At 42.1% G+C, this 21,693-nt stretch overlaps 1 protein-coding gene across 9 annotated transcripts in view; it reads right to left on the bottom strand.

Annotated features, from left to right (window-relative positions):
• Positions 1-21,693, bottom strand: part of Plekhg7 (pleckstrin homology domain containing, family G (with RhoGef domain) member 7) — a 57,029-nt gene that overhangs the window by 15,776 nt on the left and 19,560 nt on the right. For 5 of the 9 annotated variants that reach the window (XM_005374457.2, XM_013518255.1, XM_013518258.1 and 2 more), the window contains 5 exons: positions 17,958-18,056; positions 16,911-17,054; positions 11,961-12,056; positions 11,294-11,395; positions 8,369-8,482 (listed from right to left, as the gene is read on the bottom strand). In XM_005374457.2, coding sequence (XP_005374514.1) covers positions 8,369-8,482; positions 11,294-11,395; positions 11,961-12,056; positions 16,911-17,054; positions 17,958-18,056 — 555 coding nt within the window. Of the gene's footprint in view, positions 1-8,368; positions 8,483-11,293; positions 11,396-11,960; positions 12,057-16,910; positions 17,055-17,957; positions 18,057-18,180; positions 18,398-18,511; positions 18,587-21,693 lie in introns of those variants that run through there. The other 4 variants (XM_013518275.1, XM_013518269.1, XM_013518257.1 and 1 more) reach the window with 4 other exon arrangements.

Here is a 21,693-nt window from a genome sequence, read left to right as displayed (position 1 = left end):
ATTTAATGCACAAGGAAAGTTCATAACTCATTAAATCATGCTTCCCTGATTGCACGTTCTGTGCATGGCAGTGACAGACGTATGAATATCTGTTCCAGCCTGTTTACCCTGGCTCTTGAGAGAGATTTCTGGTTTCCCAAGCTTTGTTCACACCCTTGTTTTGATGCATTTAAGAGAGCTGAGAATAACTACTGGGGATGTGGAAAGGAAGAGGACGCAGTTTTGCTAGGTGGGTTAGTTCCTTGACTCTGCTTTGCTGGGAAACATAAGGGTAATGATCAAAAATAAAAAAAAAGAAAACAGAAGATGAAGGTGATGGGTTGATTTAAGTGACAGACAACAGATAGGAAAGAAGAAAGAGACAATGACAGTTTTTAATAGGCAGAGTTTGGAGGTGGGGTTTTGGGAAATGTGCAGTATGGAAGCAATGGTGGGAGATAGTAGGGGAATTTTATTAAGTATTACTATGGGTCATGCACCGGTGTTGTAGAAATGATATCTGAGAAACACAAGTGAACACGAGTATAGCTTTTACATTACATTTGTTTTTATCTGTTGGCTGTTTCTTTGAATGTGACACTTCTGAATGTCACACTGAATACAAGACCAGGCTTTTATGAAATACAGAGACAGGTCACTGGCAGCTATGCATAAAGGTCCATTTGGAAGTTGTATTGGGCATGCGCTCTCTCGTCTATTATTGCACTAAGACTCACTTGATCAGAGTTCCCAAAGGAGTTTATTTGGACAGAGTGTTTGTATTCTTTAGGATTTTAAGTACATAAAATGCACTAATTTTAATGTGTTTTAAAAAAATATATATGTATATCTGTTTACAACACTCACATCAAGATACTGAACAAAAATCTTACATATGAATGCCACATAGAGTCTCTTAAATGTGAAATATCTTGTAATATCCTTATTTCTGCCTAATAAAAATGCTGCTCTCCATTTCTATGACCTAAAGAGTTTCTATGATCTTGCAAACCTTTTAATTTTTGTTTTCACAAATGTGAGTGTCTCAGATCAGAGATTTATTTTTTTAACTCAATCTGGATCTTATTAATTGGGAATTTAACCAGTGTATGAGTTTAATTCACCTCCATTTATGTCAACATTTTTATGTGTTCCTTGGTGTTTTTCTTTTACTACTTTTTCTCAGTTTTTGTTTTTGTTTTTTTCACTTCTTTTCAAGTCAAGAAACTTTGAATGTTTATATTCTATTTTTGTCCACAACTTGATGAAAAATTGGCTCTATGAACCCCTATCTAATGTGGTAATTGGTTTTCCCAATTGAATATTTCAAATATATCCAATCCTCTCCAACCAGTGCTTTGGAAAATTTCCCCTTACATTATCAGTATTAACATTATAAACTTGTTAATCTTTTTTTTTTTTTAAGGGGAACAAAACTGTACCATTTTCCAATTTTGTCAAATTAACAGAGTGTCTTTACTGTACTTGTCCTGTCCGCAGTGACAAAGCAATTTTACCTGTGTAATGCACATTTGGCTTAACAACATACATCTTTATCTATAATATTACATGGCAAAACTAAAACAGTGTTTCTTTGCCAATGCACTGAAATTTGGCATGCATTTCCACAGTTTAAAACTGCATAAACTGAGAATTTTAGAACTAGCTTACAAATCTATTTTGCATTTAGGTTTATTACCCCATATGTAACAGTGTAAGATGTCATGTTTCTTAACTAGTTTTAATGATTTCCAGCAATCCTTTCCTACAATTGTCTTCCTACTTTCTAATTTTTCTGTTGGCTGCAGTAAATGATTCAGCAAATGTTTCAGAGAAGCTTCTTGGGTGATAGACTTTATAACCCCTCAGTATCTGCAAATGTCTTCCAGTGGCCTTCATACTGAAATACTAACTTGGCAGAGGATATAATTCTTGGTTCCAAATTATTTTCCCTTAAAACTCTGTAGATGTTGTTCCATTGTCTTCTGGCATTGAGAATTGCAAGAGAAAAACCTGAGATTAGCCTGCCTTCTGCCCTTTTATAGGTAACCTGTGTTCTCTGTCTGAATAGTTGTAAAATTTTCTCTTTACCCTTGAAATTAAGAAAGGTCACCAGGGTATGTCTAGGTGTTGCTTTTTTTTTTTTTTTTTTTTTTGGTTTTTCTCTGGTACCGGGAACCGAACTCACGACCTTGCGCTTGCCAGGCAGGCGCTTTGCCGCTGAGCTAAATCCCCAGCCCAAGGTGTTGCTTTTTTATCATTAAATTTTAAAGGTAGCCCATGAGTCTTTTGCATTTGCAGGCCTACTTCATTCCTCAACTCTGGAAATTTTCTTCAATTTATTGATTAATTATTGTTTCAGTTTTATTTGCTTTGTCATGTGTTTCAGGTTCTGCAGTACCTTGGTTTGTGATTCTGGTGAAGATGGCCTGGGTCATGTTCATTACCTGATGTGGAGTTTGTGAACCAAAGTGAAATTTTGCCTGATGAACAGAAGTGTTTGTGAACCTGGGTATGACTGTATTTATGTGTAGAGTAAATCTCCTGGACAAGTTCTTTATATCTCTCTTTTTCATGGTTGAATTTCTTTGCTGTTTTGCTCTGCATTCTATGAGAATTTCTCTTGTTTTGTATTTATTTCAGTAATTTTCTTTGCGACTGACCTTGCTTAGCATGGTTTCTTTAACTCTCTAAAGTCTGAGAAATCTTCCATGTGTTCTAACACCACCTGCTTTAAAGTTAAGCGTTGACAGGTAATGAACTCTTTTATATGATGTTCAACATTTTTTAGATCATCTCTGGAGACTGTTACATCAGTTTCAAGAGACTGTAGTTTCTCAGTTACTTAGCTCGGTTCCCTTCTTCTGAACTGTGGTATTAGGACCTTTTCAATAGCTCTTCTTTGCAATGGGGTCCAAACACACAGCCTTACTGGAATATTTGTATCCTGGTGTGATGGTTACGGTAGACTGTCCACTTGATTGGCTTGGGGGTTGTTCTGGGGATTAGTACAGCACACTGTGTCTGGGTAGTTTGTGGAGTTGTAACCTTGATGACTATGTCTGGTCCTTCACCCCTTCCTTTCTGGTGTTGTTGCCCTGCTGTGCTTCCCTGTCCCTGAACTAAGCATCTTTGCCCCACCATGCCCTTCTGCATGATGCTCCTGCCTTGGAGTCAGCTGACCATGGACTGAATCCTGTGGAACTGTGAAAAAATAAACCTTTCCATCTTTAAATTGTATGTGTTTGGTGTTACTTCCCAACAATGGGAGAGCTGACTGGTATACCCATTAACATCCATTTGTTGATATTCTAACCCCTAATGGGATGATATTAGGAGGTAAGGCTTTTGAGACATGATTGCATCATAAATATGGGGTCCTTATGAATGGAATTAGTGCCCTTATAAAAAAGGCCTCAGAAAACTGTAGTTCTTTTTTCAGCATGTGTAGATATAAAACAGCACTTGTCTACAACCCAGAAAAGGGTCCTCCACAGAATCTGTCATGTTGATTAACTAATTAGGATAAAATGTCAACAGTTTGGAGGAGCATGCTTCTGGGTATGTGTGGGTGGGTCAGCAAGGTATGGTCTTGGGATCTATGTATGGCCTCTGGCCCTTTCTTCTTGATCCTGTTCCCTTCACCTGCTTCCCAGCCACCATCAGTTAAGCACCTTTGTTTTGTCATGCCCTCCTGCCATGATGTTTCTGCCCTGGAGCCAGCTCACCACATACTGAATTCCTAGAAATTGTGAGCGAAATTAAACCTCTCCTAAGTTGTGAGTATCAGGTATTATGTCCCAGTGACAGGAAAGCTGACAAATACACACCCTGACCTCAGAATTTAAGACTCCAGAACTGTAAGAAAGTAATTTCTGTTGTTCATAAGCTATCCATCTATGGCTGTCTGCTATAGGAGTCCAGGTTGACTACAATAGGCATCCTATCCTTACACTCAATATTAACCTTGCTGTACGGTATTGCCTCATTTCTGCCTTGCATTCTCTTGTGGATTCTTCTGCCTTGTGACCTAGACCCTTCAGGGCTATCCTTAAGTGGGCCAGGTATACTGTGGGTACTCCTTCTGTTTCCTCCAAAATGTTTTTATACCCAAATACCAGTTGTTGCATTTCAGAGATCTATGTATAACTGACTCATATTCTCACTAAGCAAGTGGTCCAAAGAAATTCAGACCTCTCTGGATATTCACAAACTTATGGAGACTGAGATTCTAATGGATCCATCTGGTCCTGTTTCTACTTATGCTAGTTCTGTGCATACTGTTTTTTCCCTGAACAGCTTGGATCAGTCATAGTCCTCTATCTTATTTTCAGTTGCTGTCATATAACACCTGAGATTGGGTAATTTATAAAGAAAAAATTTACTTCTTACAGTTCTGAACACAAGAAAGCCCATGTGCAGGGGCTGCATCTGTTGAGCACTTTTTTGCTGGTGGTGACTCTTTGCAGAGTTCCAGAGTAGTACAGGAGATCCCATAGTGACACAGAGCAGAGAAGGCTGGTTTTTATAACAGTGCCACTCTTGTGCTAACTCATTAGTCCACTGACTTATATGTGGATTAATTCTTTCATATGGACACAGCACTCGTGAGACAATCCCTTCTGAAAGTTCCATCTGGTCTCACCTCTTTAATGCCTCATACTAAGAATTAAATTTCAACATGGACTTTGGTTCAGACTTTGGTTGGTTTCCTATGTTAGTTTCCACAATAAACCCTCTATTGCCGAAAGTTTTGTGAATGTGTATATTCATGTTACTGAAGATCTGGGAGTTGTGGGAAAGGGTTCAACATCCCTTCCCTGATTTTCTGGCTCCATTCTCTTCACTGGAAAGAGGGCTCAGAGAACCCTGCAGCTCTCTCCACCACATGAAGATATGAGAAAGTTGTAGTCAACAGCCCAGCGAAGGGCCCTCACTAGAAACCCACTCACTGTGCTGGCAGTTCTTTTTCTCTCTCTCCTCACTCCACACCCTCTCTTTTTCCTCCTAACCTCCTGCTTAGCAACCTGCACTTGTCTTTCACAGCCTGACCACGTCCACAGGTGAGTGGCTGGAGTATCTCACTCTGCCACCCCAACAGCTTTATCAGAATATTTCTTTTGAAAACATGCAGGGCTCTTGTTCACAGGAGTCTTGCTGAGTACACTCTTCTCCACCCCTTACATACAGATCTTGGATCATGCCAGTGAGCCTGGAGGTGTAGGGCGTGGACCTCCAGGAGCCCAGCTACCCAGGCTACCTTCCCTTCTCTGCACCCCAGACTCCTCTTCAGTGAAAGGTGGTGGGCACTAGATGATCCCATCCATCTTCAATGGCTATGGTTCTCGTTGGGGTTGGAATTGATGGGGAAGGAAGCAGGAGCTACAGCTGGGGGAAGGCTGGAAGGTGAAGGTGGAAAGAAGTGAGAGTTGGGATGGTTACCGCTTCAGTGGCTGATTTCTAGGCTGCCTCATCCACATTCCAGTGATACCTGTGGGCCCTCTGGGATGGCTAGAGAGCTTCAGTAACTGATTCCTCAACAGCAGTTAGGGATCCTCTCCAAACACACAGCCCCAGGCCACTGCCCTGAAATGTCAGCTGTGAGGAAGAGCTCTGACTTCTACCACTCACTGGTGGTCAGGGAAACATTGAAAATACCCAAATTCTTGAGTATCAAGCCCACAAGAGGCATCAGTGGTAAATAATTCACATAAAGATTCAGGGAAGGATATCAGAAGCCTTTAAAGCTTTGGAAGCCTCAAAAGATTGGAAAAAACTTGGTTGACAACTATGAAAGCAAAACGATGTTTTTCTTTCATCTCTCTATTGGCTTCATCTTTCAGATCCATTAGGGAAATCAAAGAACAAATGTAACAAGAGAGATTGGACATAAAAGGCCTTTCCAGTGATGGGCCTAGATCAATGAAGGCTACTTTTATTTTATAATAAATATCCAATGTGTTTAAGGGAACAGCAAATGGAGTTAGGGTCACAAAATGTTCTGCTAATAAATCTGTCTTGGTGGTACACAACATTTGACTGAGGCAGCCAATATCCTTGGAACCTTGGGAAGCTAACCTCTCCAAACCTTATCCTCCAAACATAGATAGTAAGAGTGACTGCTCCATTGTGTTAATGAGAACCCATGCCAAGTTCATACAACAGTGCCTGGGACATCTAGAAACACCAAGCCCAAGAGTTCTTACATTCTTGGCTATTGTTAATTGAGCTACACTAAGAGTCCTGGTACAAAATCATGTCTCTCCCTCTATATCTTTCTAATTGAAAGTAAAATAGTGGGAAGAATCTTACTTGCAGCAAGATTCACCAGGGTGATTTCTCTACATTCATAACACCCAGCTTCTCATGGTATGTGGGGCATATTCATTCCAGTGCATTCAAAGTTCCGTTTTTGGCAACATATAACTTGACATGATTTAAGCTCTCTGAGAAAAGTATTAATAGCAGAGTATAGATGGGAAATGAGCATCAGCTTCAGAGGCCTGAATTTGAACTTACCCTATACCTCGGAACAACCATGTTACAGCAAGTTGCCTAATATGTCTGAGTCTGAAAAATGGGGATAATATTGGTTCACAGAGTCTCTGTGTAGACAAAGAGATCACAGATGTCCACCCTGGAACACAGCGCCTGGCTCACTGGAAGGACTTAACATCCAGCCACTTAACATGGGTGAGGATGCTTTCGTTGTGTGTGGTGGGGACGTGGACGGCAGATTCCTTTTTGGCTTCTCCAAGGTTTTTCCCTCACCCTTCCCTTTTGCTTCATGGAGCCAACAATTGCCTGGAAGTAGCTCTGAGGAGTTGGAAACAGTGCTACTGTATTGACTTAAAACTTTTAAAATTAATTTTAACTGATGCATAAAACTGTACATATTTATGGGGTACCATGTGATTTTTCAATACATGTATATCCATAATGTAATGTTCAAATAGGACTTAACATATCTATCTTTGCCTAGAGGCCTTTATTTGGTTCTGTATTTACCACTTACCAGCTATGTGCCCTGGCAAGTGTCCTATAACCTTTCTGAGTTTCAGGGACATGTGGAAACAATATAATCAACTTCAGAGGTTTGAGCTAAGAATGTGGAAAGAAGTTGGATGAAGTGCGTGGTAAATCCCTGTGCATTATAAGAACATCAGGGGTATCACGCTGTGCCCTGATAGCCTTGCAACCTTTACCTGGAGATCTTTGGACGCTCTGTGTGTTTCCTATATGATATAACCACCCTTCTATATCAGCCTATTTCAAGTAGGATTTTCCACAGCTGTTTGAAAAGTATGGCTGGACCTTGTGAAATTAATCTTTCTCTGAGCTTGGAAGGGAGAGAAATGGACCCTATTCTCTCCACTTTGAGAGCTTAGCTAAGAATCTCACCTCGCAGCTTCCAGGGAAAACATTTGCTGTGTGATTATTCTATGTGTTTGGAAATCTAGTGAGCTTTCTGGCTCTAGTGTGAGTAGCAAGGAAAATTTTGGGAGGTTGGAGCTACAGAAATAGGGTCTGGCCTCTGTCCTAACATTCCTGATTGCTCATCCCCGCCACACCCACCGGGCTTCGTGACACATCGAGGCCCCAGCAAAGGCCCTTGGAGTTCCAGCTGAGTCACTGGGAATGAGTGAGACTTTGCTTTCAAGTGTCTGGGGAGAAGCTCTGGCAGGGGCTTCTAGAAATGCAGGGAAGAGCTGGGTTTCTGGGAAGGCTTGGGCCATGTTCCCTGGGTCATTCAAAAGGACTCTGGCACAGTACTGAAGTGATATAGTTCACACTAAAGAACTGTCAGGAGGGAGGAGCAAGTCAAAGACGCTGAACAAGTCAAGGCAAAATGGTCACTGTTTTGCTTATTTGCAAATACAAAAGGCCCCAGCAGAAAGTCCTTGTTCTAGTGCTTCCCAGAGCTTCTGGTTGCACAGTTCAGGGGCACCGCTTACATTGTGTCCCATGAACTCCAGGGGGCGCCGTTCACATAGAACGCAATGCAAATGGCACTCTCTAGTTTTTATGCAATAGGATTTGGACCAAATCCTACAGGAGCCAAGCTTCTAGTCCCCAACAGAGCTTGTATTCTTACAGTAGTTTTCTCCATACAACTTGCCAGTTTCTATGATAAACAAACCAATGCCCCAAATCAAACATTTTAAACCCTTAGCCAAAATTTCCAGAGGGATAGTATGTATTATGCTCCCAGATGTGCACCAATCAAAATTCCTGTTTGCAGTGGAGGATGTGTTTGTGAGAAGAACAGAAAATGTATCATAAATCATTAATCTTTTTCTTTCCCATTTAATTTGGCATAATAACTCTCTATCTGTTCTACCCAAAGAGTGGTAGGAAAGCTACAAAAGAAAGTAAACCGGTACTTTACTTTTAAGTAAATGCCAAAGTCATCTCTCTGCCTCAGGGTCTCCAGATAAAAGACGGCAGCAGAGTAGTTCAGGCAGTACATCTGGTGGCTCTGGCAGAGGCTCCCACGGAAATACTGCAGAGGAGACCAACAGGAGGGAATTAGGGGGGGCACAGAGTCCCCGCAGACTTCCTCTTTCTCTTCATTGTTATCACTAACTAAAAGAGGGAAAAATGCAGGAGCCACCCTGACCATGCAGGAGCTATGGCTGTATGGATATAAACAGGCAATCTCCACAATAAACCATCTTCTAAAGAAATATGGTGGCCCCATAATAGAGTTACACCTCAGTGGATAGCCCCCCATACTTAACGGAAACTCCATTTAAGATTTTAATTCACTTCTCTCTTCTACCTTTGACTCCATTGTCCCTGTTAGTGAATGTTAAGCTCATGTTGATATTAAGTGATTGATTAATGACATTTAACTTTTCATCATATATTCTCAAAAATACTCATAAATTTGATTGTTTTGCTTGCTTAAAAATATAGGAGCTTGGAACATCTCAGTGAAGTGTTCTGTTTTTGGTGGCATGCATTTTTTTAGTAGTCTTACCCAATCTAACACTCATCTTCTCTTTTCTTCAGTATTCTTATTGAATGCCTTAAGCTTGCCATGATGACTACACATTTGTAAGCCACCTTAAATTCATTTTATAATAAGGCCAATTGTCAATTTTTCTGTATGTATTAATATATTTAATGATCAAATGCCACATTGTACAACATGCTACCAATTCAGTTAAATGCTTCCTCAGGGGATGATGGTTATTCTGTTGTCCTTAGCAGTACTTCTGCCTCATTACCGCAGACATGTCCTTTAGGGTCCCACAGTGTCTACCTTGTTGCTAAGCCCTGTGCCCACAGATGGATTTATTGATCAATTGAATATCATGGATCCCATGAGGGAATTTCCAGTTGTATCAAAATGAGGTGGAATCAGAGGAGGGACACACTTACTGGAAATACTAGAGCATCAGTGAGTAGAGGAAGCAGACCCAGCCTAAGAGGCCACTAAAGGATAGGACAGTAAAGAAATCAGATATAACACAAATCTAGGAAAATATTTTGTTGTGGGGCCTCTGAGAACAGAATGCTCTAGAGAGCAACACCGAGGTTTTGGCTTCCACCAGAAGTAATTTTAAAGAAGATATGAGTTCATTTTGGAGGATATGGGTTGATGGCTGGGCAAAGACGACTTGAAGGTGGAAAGAAATTCTTCCCTCGGACACTGTAGTGCCTGAGAAATGCCATCCCCAGGAGCCCACTGCTAAGAGGCCAAGGCTGAGTAATTAATGGTCTGGTTTAGAAACTCAATTTCAACACCCATTAGCTAGAGGACCTTTGCTACATCGTCTTCCCTGGCTAAGCCTCAGTTTCATTTTCTGTGACTTTCACATGTGTCTCGTGTGTGATTACAGGATATCCGCATTCTCTCAGCGGCTGAGCTTACTGAGGGACACTGTGGTAGACTGTTCGCTACGCCTGTGCCTGCCCTCCCTGGGGAAGAGTGGATGTCCCTCTCCTTTGAAGGTAAGCTTGGCCAGGGAACTTGCGTTAGCCCCTGAAGTGAGAACAGACAATTGCAGGCGCTGTTGAAGTGCTGGGCTTCACATCTCTGAGCCCATACTTTTATGGTCTGGATGGTAGACTTCTCCTTTACTGGTTTTTATTTTTTATTTTTTATTTTTTGGTTTTTTTTTCCAGTACCGGGAACCGAACTCACGACCTTGAGCTTGCCAGGCAGGCGCTGTGCCGCTGAGCTAAATTCCCAGCCCTGACTTCTCCTTTACTGTAATAAACACCGAATTTCAATATTTTTCTGGCTTTCAAGGAATTGTGAAATCCTGAGACTTTAACTCATTCCCTGAAATTTGCATTCTTTTTCTTGTTTTCCAAAGCTTTTAAAATTTAAACATGTTTGTAAAGTTCACTAAGGGACTTCCCTGCCTCACACCCGATTCCATGCTCACTTTGGCCTTGTTGAAACTCCTGCTTCTTTGTAACTTGCTTTGGGAGCATTGTCAGGGACAACTTTCCTGCCAGTTACTGCCTCACCTTCCACCCAACCGAGGAGGTCTTGTTTATTGTGTACTTATAGTATCTATGTTCTTTCTGCAGTATGTGTCTCAATTTGTTTATACAATCATTCGTCTCATTATTGTATTAATCCCCCCCAGTATGTTGAGAATATCCCTCAATGGCAGGGTCTTGATTTTGCTCATTAGAAGTGCTCAATAAATGTCAACCTAGGTCTTTTTTTAATGTAGTATGAAAATTCAACTCTTGCTAAATGAGAGTAGACAGGGGTTGACTGGAAAAAGTTTAAGTAAAAAAGAGTAGAGGAGGATGTCCAAATCTCTACTCAAGAGAAAAGTAGCATTTATCAAAACAGGGCTTTAGATTTTTCTCTTTTCTCCTCATGTAACAAACAGAAATATTATCAAAGGCGCAGGTGGATTTGAAAGAGTATTTGGCCCCTTTGTGAGAGACTGACACTTTTTTTTAGAACAACTGAACCATGTAATTAGTGAATGCTAAATGATTGCCACGAATAGTGCTTTAAATTGAAGTCATTTGAAAAACAGACTTGGAAATGGCTTCTCCATGCGCGCAGATCTCTGTGCTAACAAAACCTGCAGGAGATGTGACAATGGGGAAACAGAATCTGCAAGTTATTTTTGAACATGTTGATTGGCAGAGAAAAGGAGGGTTCCTGGGTGGGAGGGTGGTAGAAATTTCCTGGGAGCAAGGACAACAACAACCACAACAATGATGAAATCAAGTAGCTATAAACAACCATCCTGGGAGCGGGGGTGGAGGGTGGGGGTGAGGGGTGGGGGGTGAATTCATTGCCGGAAGCTGAGCTTCCCCAGAAGGGTCTTACCTTTGTGAGCACAGAAATGAAATCCATCAATGGCGAGGCCTCGGATGCGTCTACGTAGTCCTTGATGATGCTGAAAAGACTGTTCACAAAACCAAGGCTTATCTAGGACCAGAGGGAAAGAGAGAAGGCACAGGCACACACTCAGGGCCAAGGAAGAAAAATTTGCTGAAACTCAAATGCCTGTCTTACCGATATTTCTCATTTTAAATTATCTGCTAGCAAAATTCAAAGATTATTTCCCTCCACTCTCCAGTATATATTTTCTTACAAGATTCTCATAAACAAATTATGTTATCTCTCTTCCTTCCTTCTGAGAAGAAAGGTATGCTTATTTATGATATATGTAAAAAAATTGTGGGCATTTAAAAGTAAGCACATATGAAGACAATGAGTTCTGTGGAATACATCTTTCTTAAATAACCATGGAAAAATAAAAAATGGGAACTAGCTAGCTATACAATCTGTTGGGAAGATATCAGCAGGTGCTCAGGTGCTCTCCTTATCAACCTGAATTCCTGACCATACGATGAGGTGGGGACACAACACAGAACAAGTTACACTCTATACTCCAGTGTGGACACAGTCATAGGTAGTGCCCTGCATTAATTTTCACTATCCTCAGTGAATTTTAAAACACGATTTCTGACATCTTCCTATTTTGGTTTACCTGAGTTAACTCCTCCAGGTTGGCAAAAAGTCTCCATAAATCCACATCCAGAAGATACTCATGAATTTGCAGATATTTGAGTGTATTCATAAAGATCTTTAAAAAAAATAAATGCACATTACTTTTTGTTTTTAAATTCCAAAACATGCCCTGTGCAAGAACATGAAACATAAATTTCTTGGGTATAACTTTACAAAGCATTGCAGCAATCAGTATTCCCAAGGCTCAAGAACTGTACTCAATACAAATCACAACATTTAAGTTCATAGAACACACTGGAAATGTGCTCTCTGGTACAAAGGTGTTGTTAGTGAGTCCTAACAGTGTTCCTGTTGAACTTAATCTGTCCAAGTGGGCTTTCGGGGCTTCATGGAGCCAAGGAAACTCCAAAGGTTCTCTTCTCACTGATAGCACCAACTTGACAGCGAAAACATCCTCAGGCTGTGTTCTCATTTGTTCCTTCCTGAGCAAAAACCCAAATGGCCTTGACTTTTAGGGAGTTACAAGTAGAGAATTAGTGAGTTCATATCTGCTAACTGGTAAGAGGAGTCCATTCAGATAAAGGTGTTACATATTAATGAAAACATTAAGGGCATCTTGGTTATTATTCCTTGATTTGATGCTTTCACACATCAGGGGAACTACAGAGCAAGTCAAGAAAGAACTGCAGTTCACACAAATAACCTGCTCTCATTTCTATAAACTGAAGAGAGACAGCAATTATAAAAGTGAATACTTTGTATATAGTGGCACCTTGGTTCATGGACTTCATTTGTTCCATGATTCCAGGGGAGATGCCATAGCATGTTTGTTACCCAGTGTATAGTTCATGAACCAAGTTGTTTGCAAACAGAATTACTCATGAACTGAGCTATTACTGTATAAGATGGGAAGCCCTGGAAGGGACTACGGGGACAACTATTCCAAGGATTTTAGGTAGATTTTAGACTGCTAGCCTCCAACACCCACTCCTACATTACTTAATGAGTGCTGTGAATAGCTCTCAAACATGGGGCAATAGCTTTTGGAGGCCTTGTTAAACAAGTCCTCAGCTTTCTGGGTCTGACCTTAGAGTTTGTGATTCTGTCAGCTGCCTCCACTAGCATAGCCAGCAGGGTCCTGAGAGGGGGTGATGGGCGATTAAAAAAAAAACTAGACATATACTAAATAAAAGCTGGGACTGGGTGGGACTTGACCTCTCTGATGGAGAGGCAGCAACAACCCATCACAATCTGTGTCTTTTATTTATACACAGTAAAATGGGGGGACATGTGCAATGGACTCAAAGGCCCAAGATCTCAGTGTTTTGCTGAGAACACTGAAAGTGAAATATTCTCACAACTGTCTGTGCTGTAGTTAACAGAGAGGAACACCAAGGCCAAACACCTGCTGCATAGCTTTGCTGTAGTCCTGACAACTTGTTTACATGGCCTGCCTCTGGCACTCTGTGTTCTCAGGGCTGGTCTTGCTCTATCTCTAAATATGGGGTTGATCTCCAACTCAACCACTCCCCACAGTAAGTCTGTGAGGGGGTCTAACGCTGTGTGGCTGGTCTGAAGCCACGTGTTGAGAAGCACTGACTTAGAGCTTCCCAAAGCCACATAGTCTTGGACATCTGAGAATCCATCATTTAAATCCAACCACTTGAAACAGTTAACTGTAGAGAAAACCAGAACTCATCATAACGGTTCACTTGGGACAATTTAAAAGAAATATTCCTTTTTGCTGTGAGATTCATGGCTGTACAGAAATTCTTGGCCATTTTTTAAAAAAATTACTGAGTCTACCAATATATTTATTTTTCTGTGTGATTTATGAGTTTTCCACAAGCAACTTTGGGAGATTCATTATTGATTGTGTAAGGAGAAGTGCATGTGTTCTGAAATACACTAGGGTATGGGAAAATAAATTCAATTTGGCTTTTCTGAAACAGAAGATGCTAGTTTGAAAAGCCTGGGCAGCTCAGAGTGGGATAGGAAGTTCTGTGGCCATTCGTAGGGATGAGGGAGGCAGTGTAGCTTAGAGATTAGTGCTCTGTGGGGGTCATTCACTGGTGAGCACCAGCTTCGGTGCTCTTCTTCTCTAGCCACAGTCTGGTTTTCCCTTCAGTATCTCCTCCTCCCTGGGCTGCATCTGTCCTATGAATCAAGCTGATTTTGCCCCCAGGGCTGCACCAGAGGTGTACATGGGAACTAAGCTATTTTGCTATGTAAGATCTTTCTGTTCTCTCTCTTTCTCTCTCTCTTTCCTTCTCTCTCTCTCTCTCCTCTCTCACCCCATGAGCTCAAGGACAGCAGCCATCTGGTGACTGTAAGAGACATCAATCACAGGATGATGCTAAAGCATGGAAGCCAGGGAAGAAATATACAAAGAAAATTTCTCTTTGATTTTGATTCCCTTGATGAAACCACATGAGCCCCCCCTACCACTGAACTTTCTGGTCACATGGGCCCACAGGATCTTGTACTATTTAATCTAGCTTTCTGTTACCTGCTCTTATAAGCATCCTAACCAGTGGATACTTTCAGTTTTCTCATAAGCTGTCTCTGTGCTTTAAATTTTGCTAAGTAAGGTACTTAGTACCTAGTGCCTGACAATAAATCCTACAGAAAATAACACTTACATGGCATTCAATATAGAGCACAGAAAATTCATGTGATCATCACAATGATTCAAGAAGATAGCCAGAGATGCTATTATCACTCCCTTTTTACAGTTTAGTACAGGGATTGTCAGACTACAGCCTGTGGGCCATATATCTTCATTGCTACCTGTTTTTATTATTTATGTTTTATTGTGACACAGTCATGCACATTACTTTATGGATTATCTATGGCTGTTTTTTTACTGTAATAGAAGAGTTGAGTAGTTGCAACAAAGATCATGTGGTCTGCAAAGCCTACACTATTTACTATCTGCATTGCTTATAAGTCAATTTTTTTTTTAAAAGAGAATAAAAAATTAGAAAGAAACCCAATAAAAACAATACAGAATTTCAAAACAAGATGATAGGATATTGGGCTGGGGATTTAGCTCAGCGGCACAGCGCCTGTCTGGCAACCGCAAGGTCACGAGTTCGATTCCCAGTACCAGAAAAAAAAAATGATAGGAAATTAACAATGGCTGTTATATTGCATATTGTTGTCTTCAAAGTAGTTGCTCAGATTACCAGATATAGGCATGCAAAATTGATCAAACAATATAAGCACTAGCTGTTCCTTTCAATGAACTAATAGAAATTAGTAGCACAATTATCTTAGCTATCTATATATTTCTTCCTTCTTTTCTCCTTTCTTCCATCTCAGTTGTTCTTTCCTTTTGAGCGGTTTCTTTCCCTTTCACAGTATCTAAGTACCTTTCAGATTTTACTTACTCTTTCAGTTTCTTACACTAGGCAGACAATACAATGTCTGATTTACGTGGCTTGAATGTGTCCTGTCAAAATGCATGACCTGAGAACTCAATCCCCGTAGCAATAAGGTTAAAGGTGGGGCCTCCGGGAGTGATGAGGTCACAAGTGGGTTAATGGCATTAACATGGGAGTGGGTTCGTGATCTCAAAATGAGGCCAGTTATAAAAGTGTCACTCTCTTTTTTTTTTTTTTTCCGGTACCAGGAATCAAACTCATGACCTTGCGCTTGCCAGGCAGGCACTGTGCCACTGAGCTAAATCCCCAGCCCCCAAAGTGCCACTCTTTTGGTGACCTCTTTTGCATATGATGCCTTCCATAGTGTGATGATGCAGCAGGAAGGACCTCACCACCTTGAACTTCTTAACCTTCAGAACCATGAGACAAATCTCTTTTCCTAACATATTCTGTGGTATTGTCTCACCGCAACACAAAGCAGACTAAAACACAGACTCTAACAGGAAATGTTGGCCAGCCTCTGTCTGTTTAGGGTATGGGGGACTGGACTGTCTAAAGGCCACGTGCAAGTCAGTGGCGGATCCAGGGCTTAGAGTCAGGTCTTCCCAAACAATGAGTTTTAGCCATGAGCATCTTGGATTCCAAAGGACCTTGTGATCGTAATGCTAAATGAAGTAAATCAGACGCATAAGCTTAAGTATCACATGGTTTCTTTTACGTGAGAAACCCAAGTTACAAATAACAAAATAAATGATAGCGTATAGGAAGTAAAGAGATAGATCTTTTTCAAACAGGAAGGGGACTGAGAGATGGACGGAGGGAAGGGGATGGAAAGAGAACTAAGACGTGCTGTGTGCCTGCACCAGCTCCCCAGGAGGAAAGTAGCCATTGCACACTGCAAACATATACTAATAAAAATACAAATTAAAATTAAAAGACAAAAATATTTTGGACAGAGGTAACCTTGGGAGGCACATAACCCTCTTACCCTTCGGTCCAAGAAGGAAGCTGCTGCCTTCCTTCCCTTGCTCTGTGGTTATTGTATAAGGAATTCTTTGCTCTGAGCTTTCCGGATCAAGGGGCAGAGTCCTGTTTATATGGAGCACATCGTGAATCTACTACTGTGTGATCTGACTGCCTGGATCAGGCATGCATGGAGGCTCCAGAAACCCGTGGCCACAGGTGTTAAGCATTCACCTGGCTTTTTTCATGAGGGAGCAAGATCTACAGTGGGGAAGTGACCAAGATGGGACAGGTTGCCTTGAGGGTGATCCTGAGGCAGAAACTCAGAAATATAAGTGAGAGGGAGGCAGAAGGGGTTCATTCGGACAGCAGACAGGAAGCAGGGCGCTCACCAGGACTGGAGGATCTCATCCAATCCCAAGACGCTATGTTTAAGAAAAGAATGAAGAGACACAGTAGATAACTAAAAAAACCAGAAAATAAATAAAAAATTTCAAGATCCTCTTAAATGAGGGGGAAAATGCACAAACTTTCTTTTCTGGCATGGAAGAGAAAAAGAAGTCCCCAAAGAATCTAATTACTATTTTTCCATGTCGCATAAAAATCAAAACCAGCATTACCATCTTAAGAACTAATAAATGGTCCAAGAAATAAGTGCATTCACTCGTGAAAAGTTCCCACACAGCCTCTTGCTGCTTTCTCAAGTCTAATTGATCAGTAGGGACTTTCTGATGTGTTTCCATGACTTCATTCCAGGTCTTATCCTGCGTACGGGGAGAAAAGAGAGAACAAAACATTTCTGCTTCAGTGGCCTGACCTGCTCGCTGTTTGCTTTGGCTCACAGTCTGGCAGGAATCCCAGGCTCCCTGTTGGCAGCACCCTCCCCCTAGTCCCCCAAACCACAGCTCCTGTGGCTCAGGAATCCAGTTCGTCCCACTGGCCAGCATGAACGTTTACACTCAAAAGAAACTCCAACTGACATTATATGGAGTTATGCTTGACAACTGCATGCGTCCTTTCTAGTCTATCTTAAGGCTCAAGGAACTTCACACCTAGAACTGGGAAGGCTGATTCCAGGTTCCTCGGTCAAAAGCTTGTTGAAATTAACTACTGATGCATCATGATATAAAAGTGTTAGAACTCAAGGAAACCCTGAGAAATTATTTTATCCAAAATGACTTTCTTTTCAGATGGGGACATTGAGGGCTGGTGAATATACTCATTTGTCCCTTGACAAGGGGAACATGGTCTGAGATACACACCGCTAGCTGATTTCATAGCTGTGTGACCATCACAGTGGGTACTTACACAAACTATAATTACAAAATCAGCAGCCCATATCATTTTGTGAGCTCACCTTTGATGTGGATTATCACGGATGGGAATGTCATTAAGGGCTGCTTGACAGTATTAATATCTCTGTAGGGCTTTGTGGCCTACAAAGTACCCTCATAGCCATTACCTCATTTCGCATATGGTGCTTTTTCCCAGGGCTCAGGGTCTTTGCCCAGCCCTGGATGAGTTTTTCCCTGCACCTGGCTGCTATTATGAAATAGGTAGTAATAGGACAATTTAAAATAAAGACCCGCAGAAACAAAGAAGCAAGACAAGAAAAAGGAAAAGCTCTGTTCCACTGTAAACATACCACTTAGTAAAGCATGCAGTACCTTTAGGCTGCAGAACTCATAGCCCCTGAAGTCTGTAATCTTCACTGAAGACAGGCAGTTTTCCAGATCAGTTATGTACTTGTGTTTGTCTTTGCCCTGCTTAAAGATAGAAATGGCATGAATTCTTTACTGACACAGTTTCAGCAGCCTCAGAATCTTCTTTTTTTTTTTTTTTGTTTTTTTTCTCCGGTACCGGGAACCGAACTCATGACCTTGCACTTGCCAGGCAGGCGCTTTGCTGCTGAGCTAAATCCCCAGCCCCAACCTCAGAATCTTCTGTTGATTCTCTGACATGCATGAAAAGAGATCAAACCACTAATAGACGCTGCCACTGTGAACCACAAACTGTTCCAAGATGATTTCCATGCCACAGTCCCACCCCCAGGACCACAGCATGTCAGAGGCGGAGGGCAGAGGCTCATGCGGGTCTCATCGAAACCTCTCATTTTACTAAAAACAAACAGACCAACCAACAAACAAATGCAAGGCACAGAATGGGCACAGAGCCAAGTAGATGGACTGCACCTCTAGCACCCACCCGGTGGAGTGATTACCTCCTTTGCAGCTTTAACTTTTCCAAACTGTGGATCCCAGAACATCAGCATGAGAAAGCACCTCAGATGTATGAGTTCAACCTCTAACTAAGCAGCTGGCTAAATAAAGCCCACAGTGCTAACAAGACTGGCCCGACATAGCAATTCTCTGCTAAAGAGTACCAGAATACTCTAGCTTCCTGAGAATGGAACCACCACTTATTTCTGTTATAGTCTTTATTCTTAGTAATATGGGTTTTAAAACATTGGATGACAGATATTCTAGAACTACTGCAGGATATTGAGAAATTGTTCAGAAAAATAACAAAAATGAAAGCTACTCCTAATTCTGACCCTCAGATAACCATTGTAAACATTTTTCTGGTCATATTTGTAATTCATTTTAAAATCCTATCACATTTACATGTCCTTCTGTGACTTGCTTTCTAAACTGAATATATTGTGAGCAGTTTGAGGTGGATTCATCAGTGTTCTACCGCACGTCCAGAACACCCACTTGGAGTTTAAGTTACCAACCAAACCAGGAAGAAGCTATCCAGTAACAATGGGTTAGGCTTTCTGAAAGCTGCCTTGGCTGCATTTCAGTGGAATGTTTATCACAAATCATCTTTCAACTCTTTCTGTTGTCAGAGGGTGCCTGAGGCTTGTGTGGATGCATAGGGCTTGGTACAAGTTAACCAGTGTTTTGTTAATGAGCAGAGGAAGGTGCAGGCTCTGCTCTTGTGGGCCAGGGCCACCGTGAGTCCCGTGGGGCCCCTCCCTGGACTTCCCAGTATGCTGGTCTCTGATTGCTTGTGGCACAGATGGAAGAAACCTTTTATAGACTCTTTAGCCTCCACAGTAGCAAAGGAATCTTGGAGCCGGTTGGAGACCTCCTACGGTAATTGGGACATATGCCTTTTGTTCATATCTGAAACCATAGTGACTGCATGTTGTGGCAATAAAACCCCAGCAAATAATTGGAAAAGACAGAAGCTAGGATAAAGGCAGCATGGTTGGAGTTGTGGGGAAGTGGGTGCCAGCACTGTCCTCTGGAGGGCGCTCCTGGTGGCTTTCTTCGGGTTGAGCCAGCCTGCTTGTGGGAGGAGGAGACGTTTCTCCCAGCGGTGAGATGAACTCCTCAGAGTACAAACACATCGAGGGCCTTGTTGCTTCCACTGTGGTGACACTGGCCAGGAAAGGCAATGAGAATGTTTGAAGGGAACCTGAGAGATATGGGGATGAGGAAAAGTGAGGCGCCACGGCTGGTTCTAGTGACTAGGAGGCAAGTGGAATGGATTGCACGGGAGCTGGTGACGGTGCACTGGAGCGAAACTGCAGGCTCGGGTTGCATAGACACATTTGGGAGCAGCTGACAAAGACATGGTATTGAATTGGTGAAGAGAGAGGAGATCCTCCGGAGTTCTGATGGCGGAAAGGAGGGAGGAATGTCCCGTCCGGTTACGGGGACAGGGGAGTGGTACGAGGTCTGGGCTAGTGCAGACTCACAGCCAGACTGCGCAGGACTGCTGGGGACAAATCCCTGCTGCCCATAAGCTGTGTGATTGCAGGCAGATGATTTAGCCCCTGTGAACCCATCTCCCCATTTGTTAAATGGGTTAATGTGACCTGCCTTGTTAGAGAGCAAGAACTTACACATCGACGTATAAGCTATGACGTACACAAACAAGGACACATGTAAACAATGTAAGCAGAAATGGTGCCCGTACTGTGGCAACGCTCGGGGGCGCGCGCGCGCGCAAACACACACACACACACACACACACACACACACACACACACGCGTGCGCGCGAATGCACAGAACCTTTATTACTAATATTGATCATTAGCAAGAAAGGAAAGAAGGGAGGAAGATATAAAAAGGAAAAATCTAATAGATTGGGAAAATACGTTACAATTTAGAGGTGTACGTGGATTATCATTTAGAACATGAATTACTTGATAAGTAAGGCTAAGAAGGAAGTAGACATATCCATTTTCAGGGAGCCAGATACTGTGCCCTTGTGAGAATGGGGCTTAAAGAAATGAACTTTCCTTTCTTCCTTGCTGAGAACTTTTGCTGAAAATGTTTTGTCATTTCCCTAGAGTCAGCCCTCTGTATCCACGGGCTTCAGTCCGTGGATTCAACCTACCGCAGATCAAAAAGAGTCAAAAACAATTGTCTGTGCTGGACGTACAGACTTTCCTTGTCATTATTTCCTAAACAGTACAGTAACAACTATTTATGTAGCGCTGGCATGGTATTACGTATTACAACTAGAGAGGATTGTGAGGATACAGCTAGGCTGTGCGCAGGCAGTTTATAGGAAGCATTCTTCCTTTGTGTGTCTCCACCACTGCCTCCCAATTCAGGGTGAAAACCACTTAACACATTTCCTCCCCATTTTATATTTCAATCTGACCTTCTCAATTGGTGTCTTAGATCTCTATCCCAGAACTTGGCAATATTGTCACCCAAAACACACATCGGAACAAGTTGCTTTTTTATGGGGAAAAGAATAGATTGCTACGGACTGTTTGTGGGATGTTCCTCCCTCAACTAAGTCCTTCTCTCCATCTGCTAAGTGCTTCCCTTTGGAAAGCACGCTTTATTTCCCAGGTGGCCCTAGAGCTCCGCTCCTCGGAGGAGCCCACCAGAGCCTTGGGGAAGAGTGACCCCTTCCAAGGTTCTTGGGCCGGACCGACGCAGGATGAGATCCTGAGGAGGAAGGTGCTCAGGAGGGCCTGCCCATCTCAGACCCGCCAGGACAGAGTCCCAGCATGTCCCTGGATGACTGATGGGTGGCAGCCCTCCTGACAGTGACGCTGTGATGTTACTAACAACTTATGACCTGGAGTTCATACAGTTTAGGCTGTATTCCATCCTACCTTTTTAGTTTTGAAAACATAATGTGAAAATCAATCCTATATTTGGCTATGAGAATAGGAAGTTTTTCCAACTTCTAATTTTAAAAGTACTAGTAGGATTACTAATATGACAATATTGATCAAATGTTTACAAGTGCCCAGCTTTGGAGGAAGCGTCATACATATTATGATTTAGTCAGCACCACTTCCTATGAGGCTTCTGTGGCGACTTCCCACCTTCTACAGGAAAAGATCTGAACCGAGGGAGTTAATTCATTTGGCCAAGGTCATGAGGCATAAATCAAGCAGCTAGGATCACAACCCTGGAGGACTT

This window comes from Chinchilla lanigera, unplaced genomic scaffold (assembly GCF_000276665.1).
Source record: "Chinchilla lanigera isolate Chin_1 unplaced genomic scaffold, ChiLan1.0 scaffold00004, whole genome shotgun sequence".
In the NCBI taxonomy this organism is placed as follows: Eukaryota; Metazoa; Chordata; class Mammalia; order Rodentia; family Chinchillidae; genus Chinchilla; species Chinchilla lanigera.
Note: the sequence above shows the minus strand (reverse complement) of the source record. Positions and strands in the feature narration are given on the sequence as shown.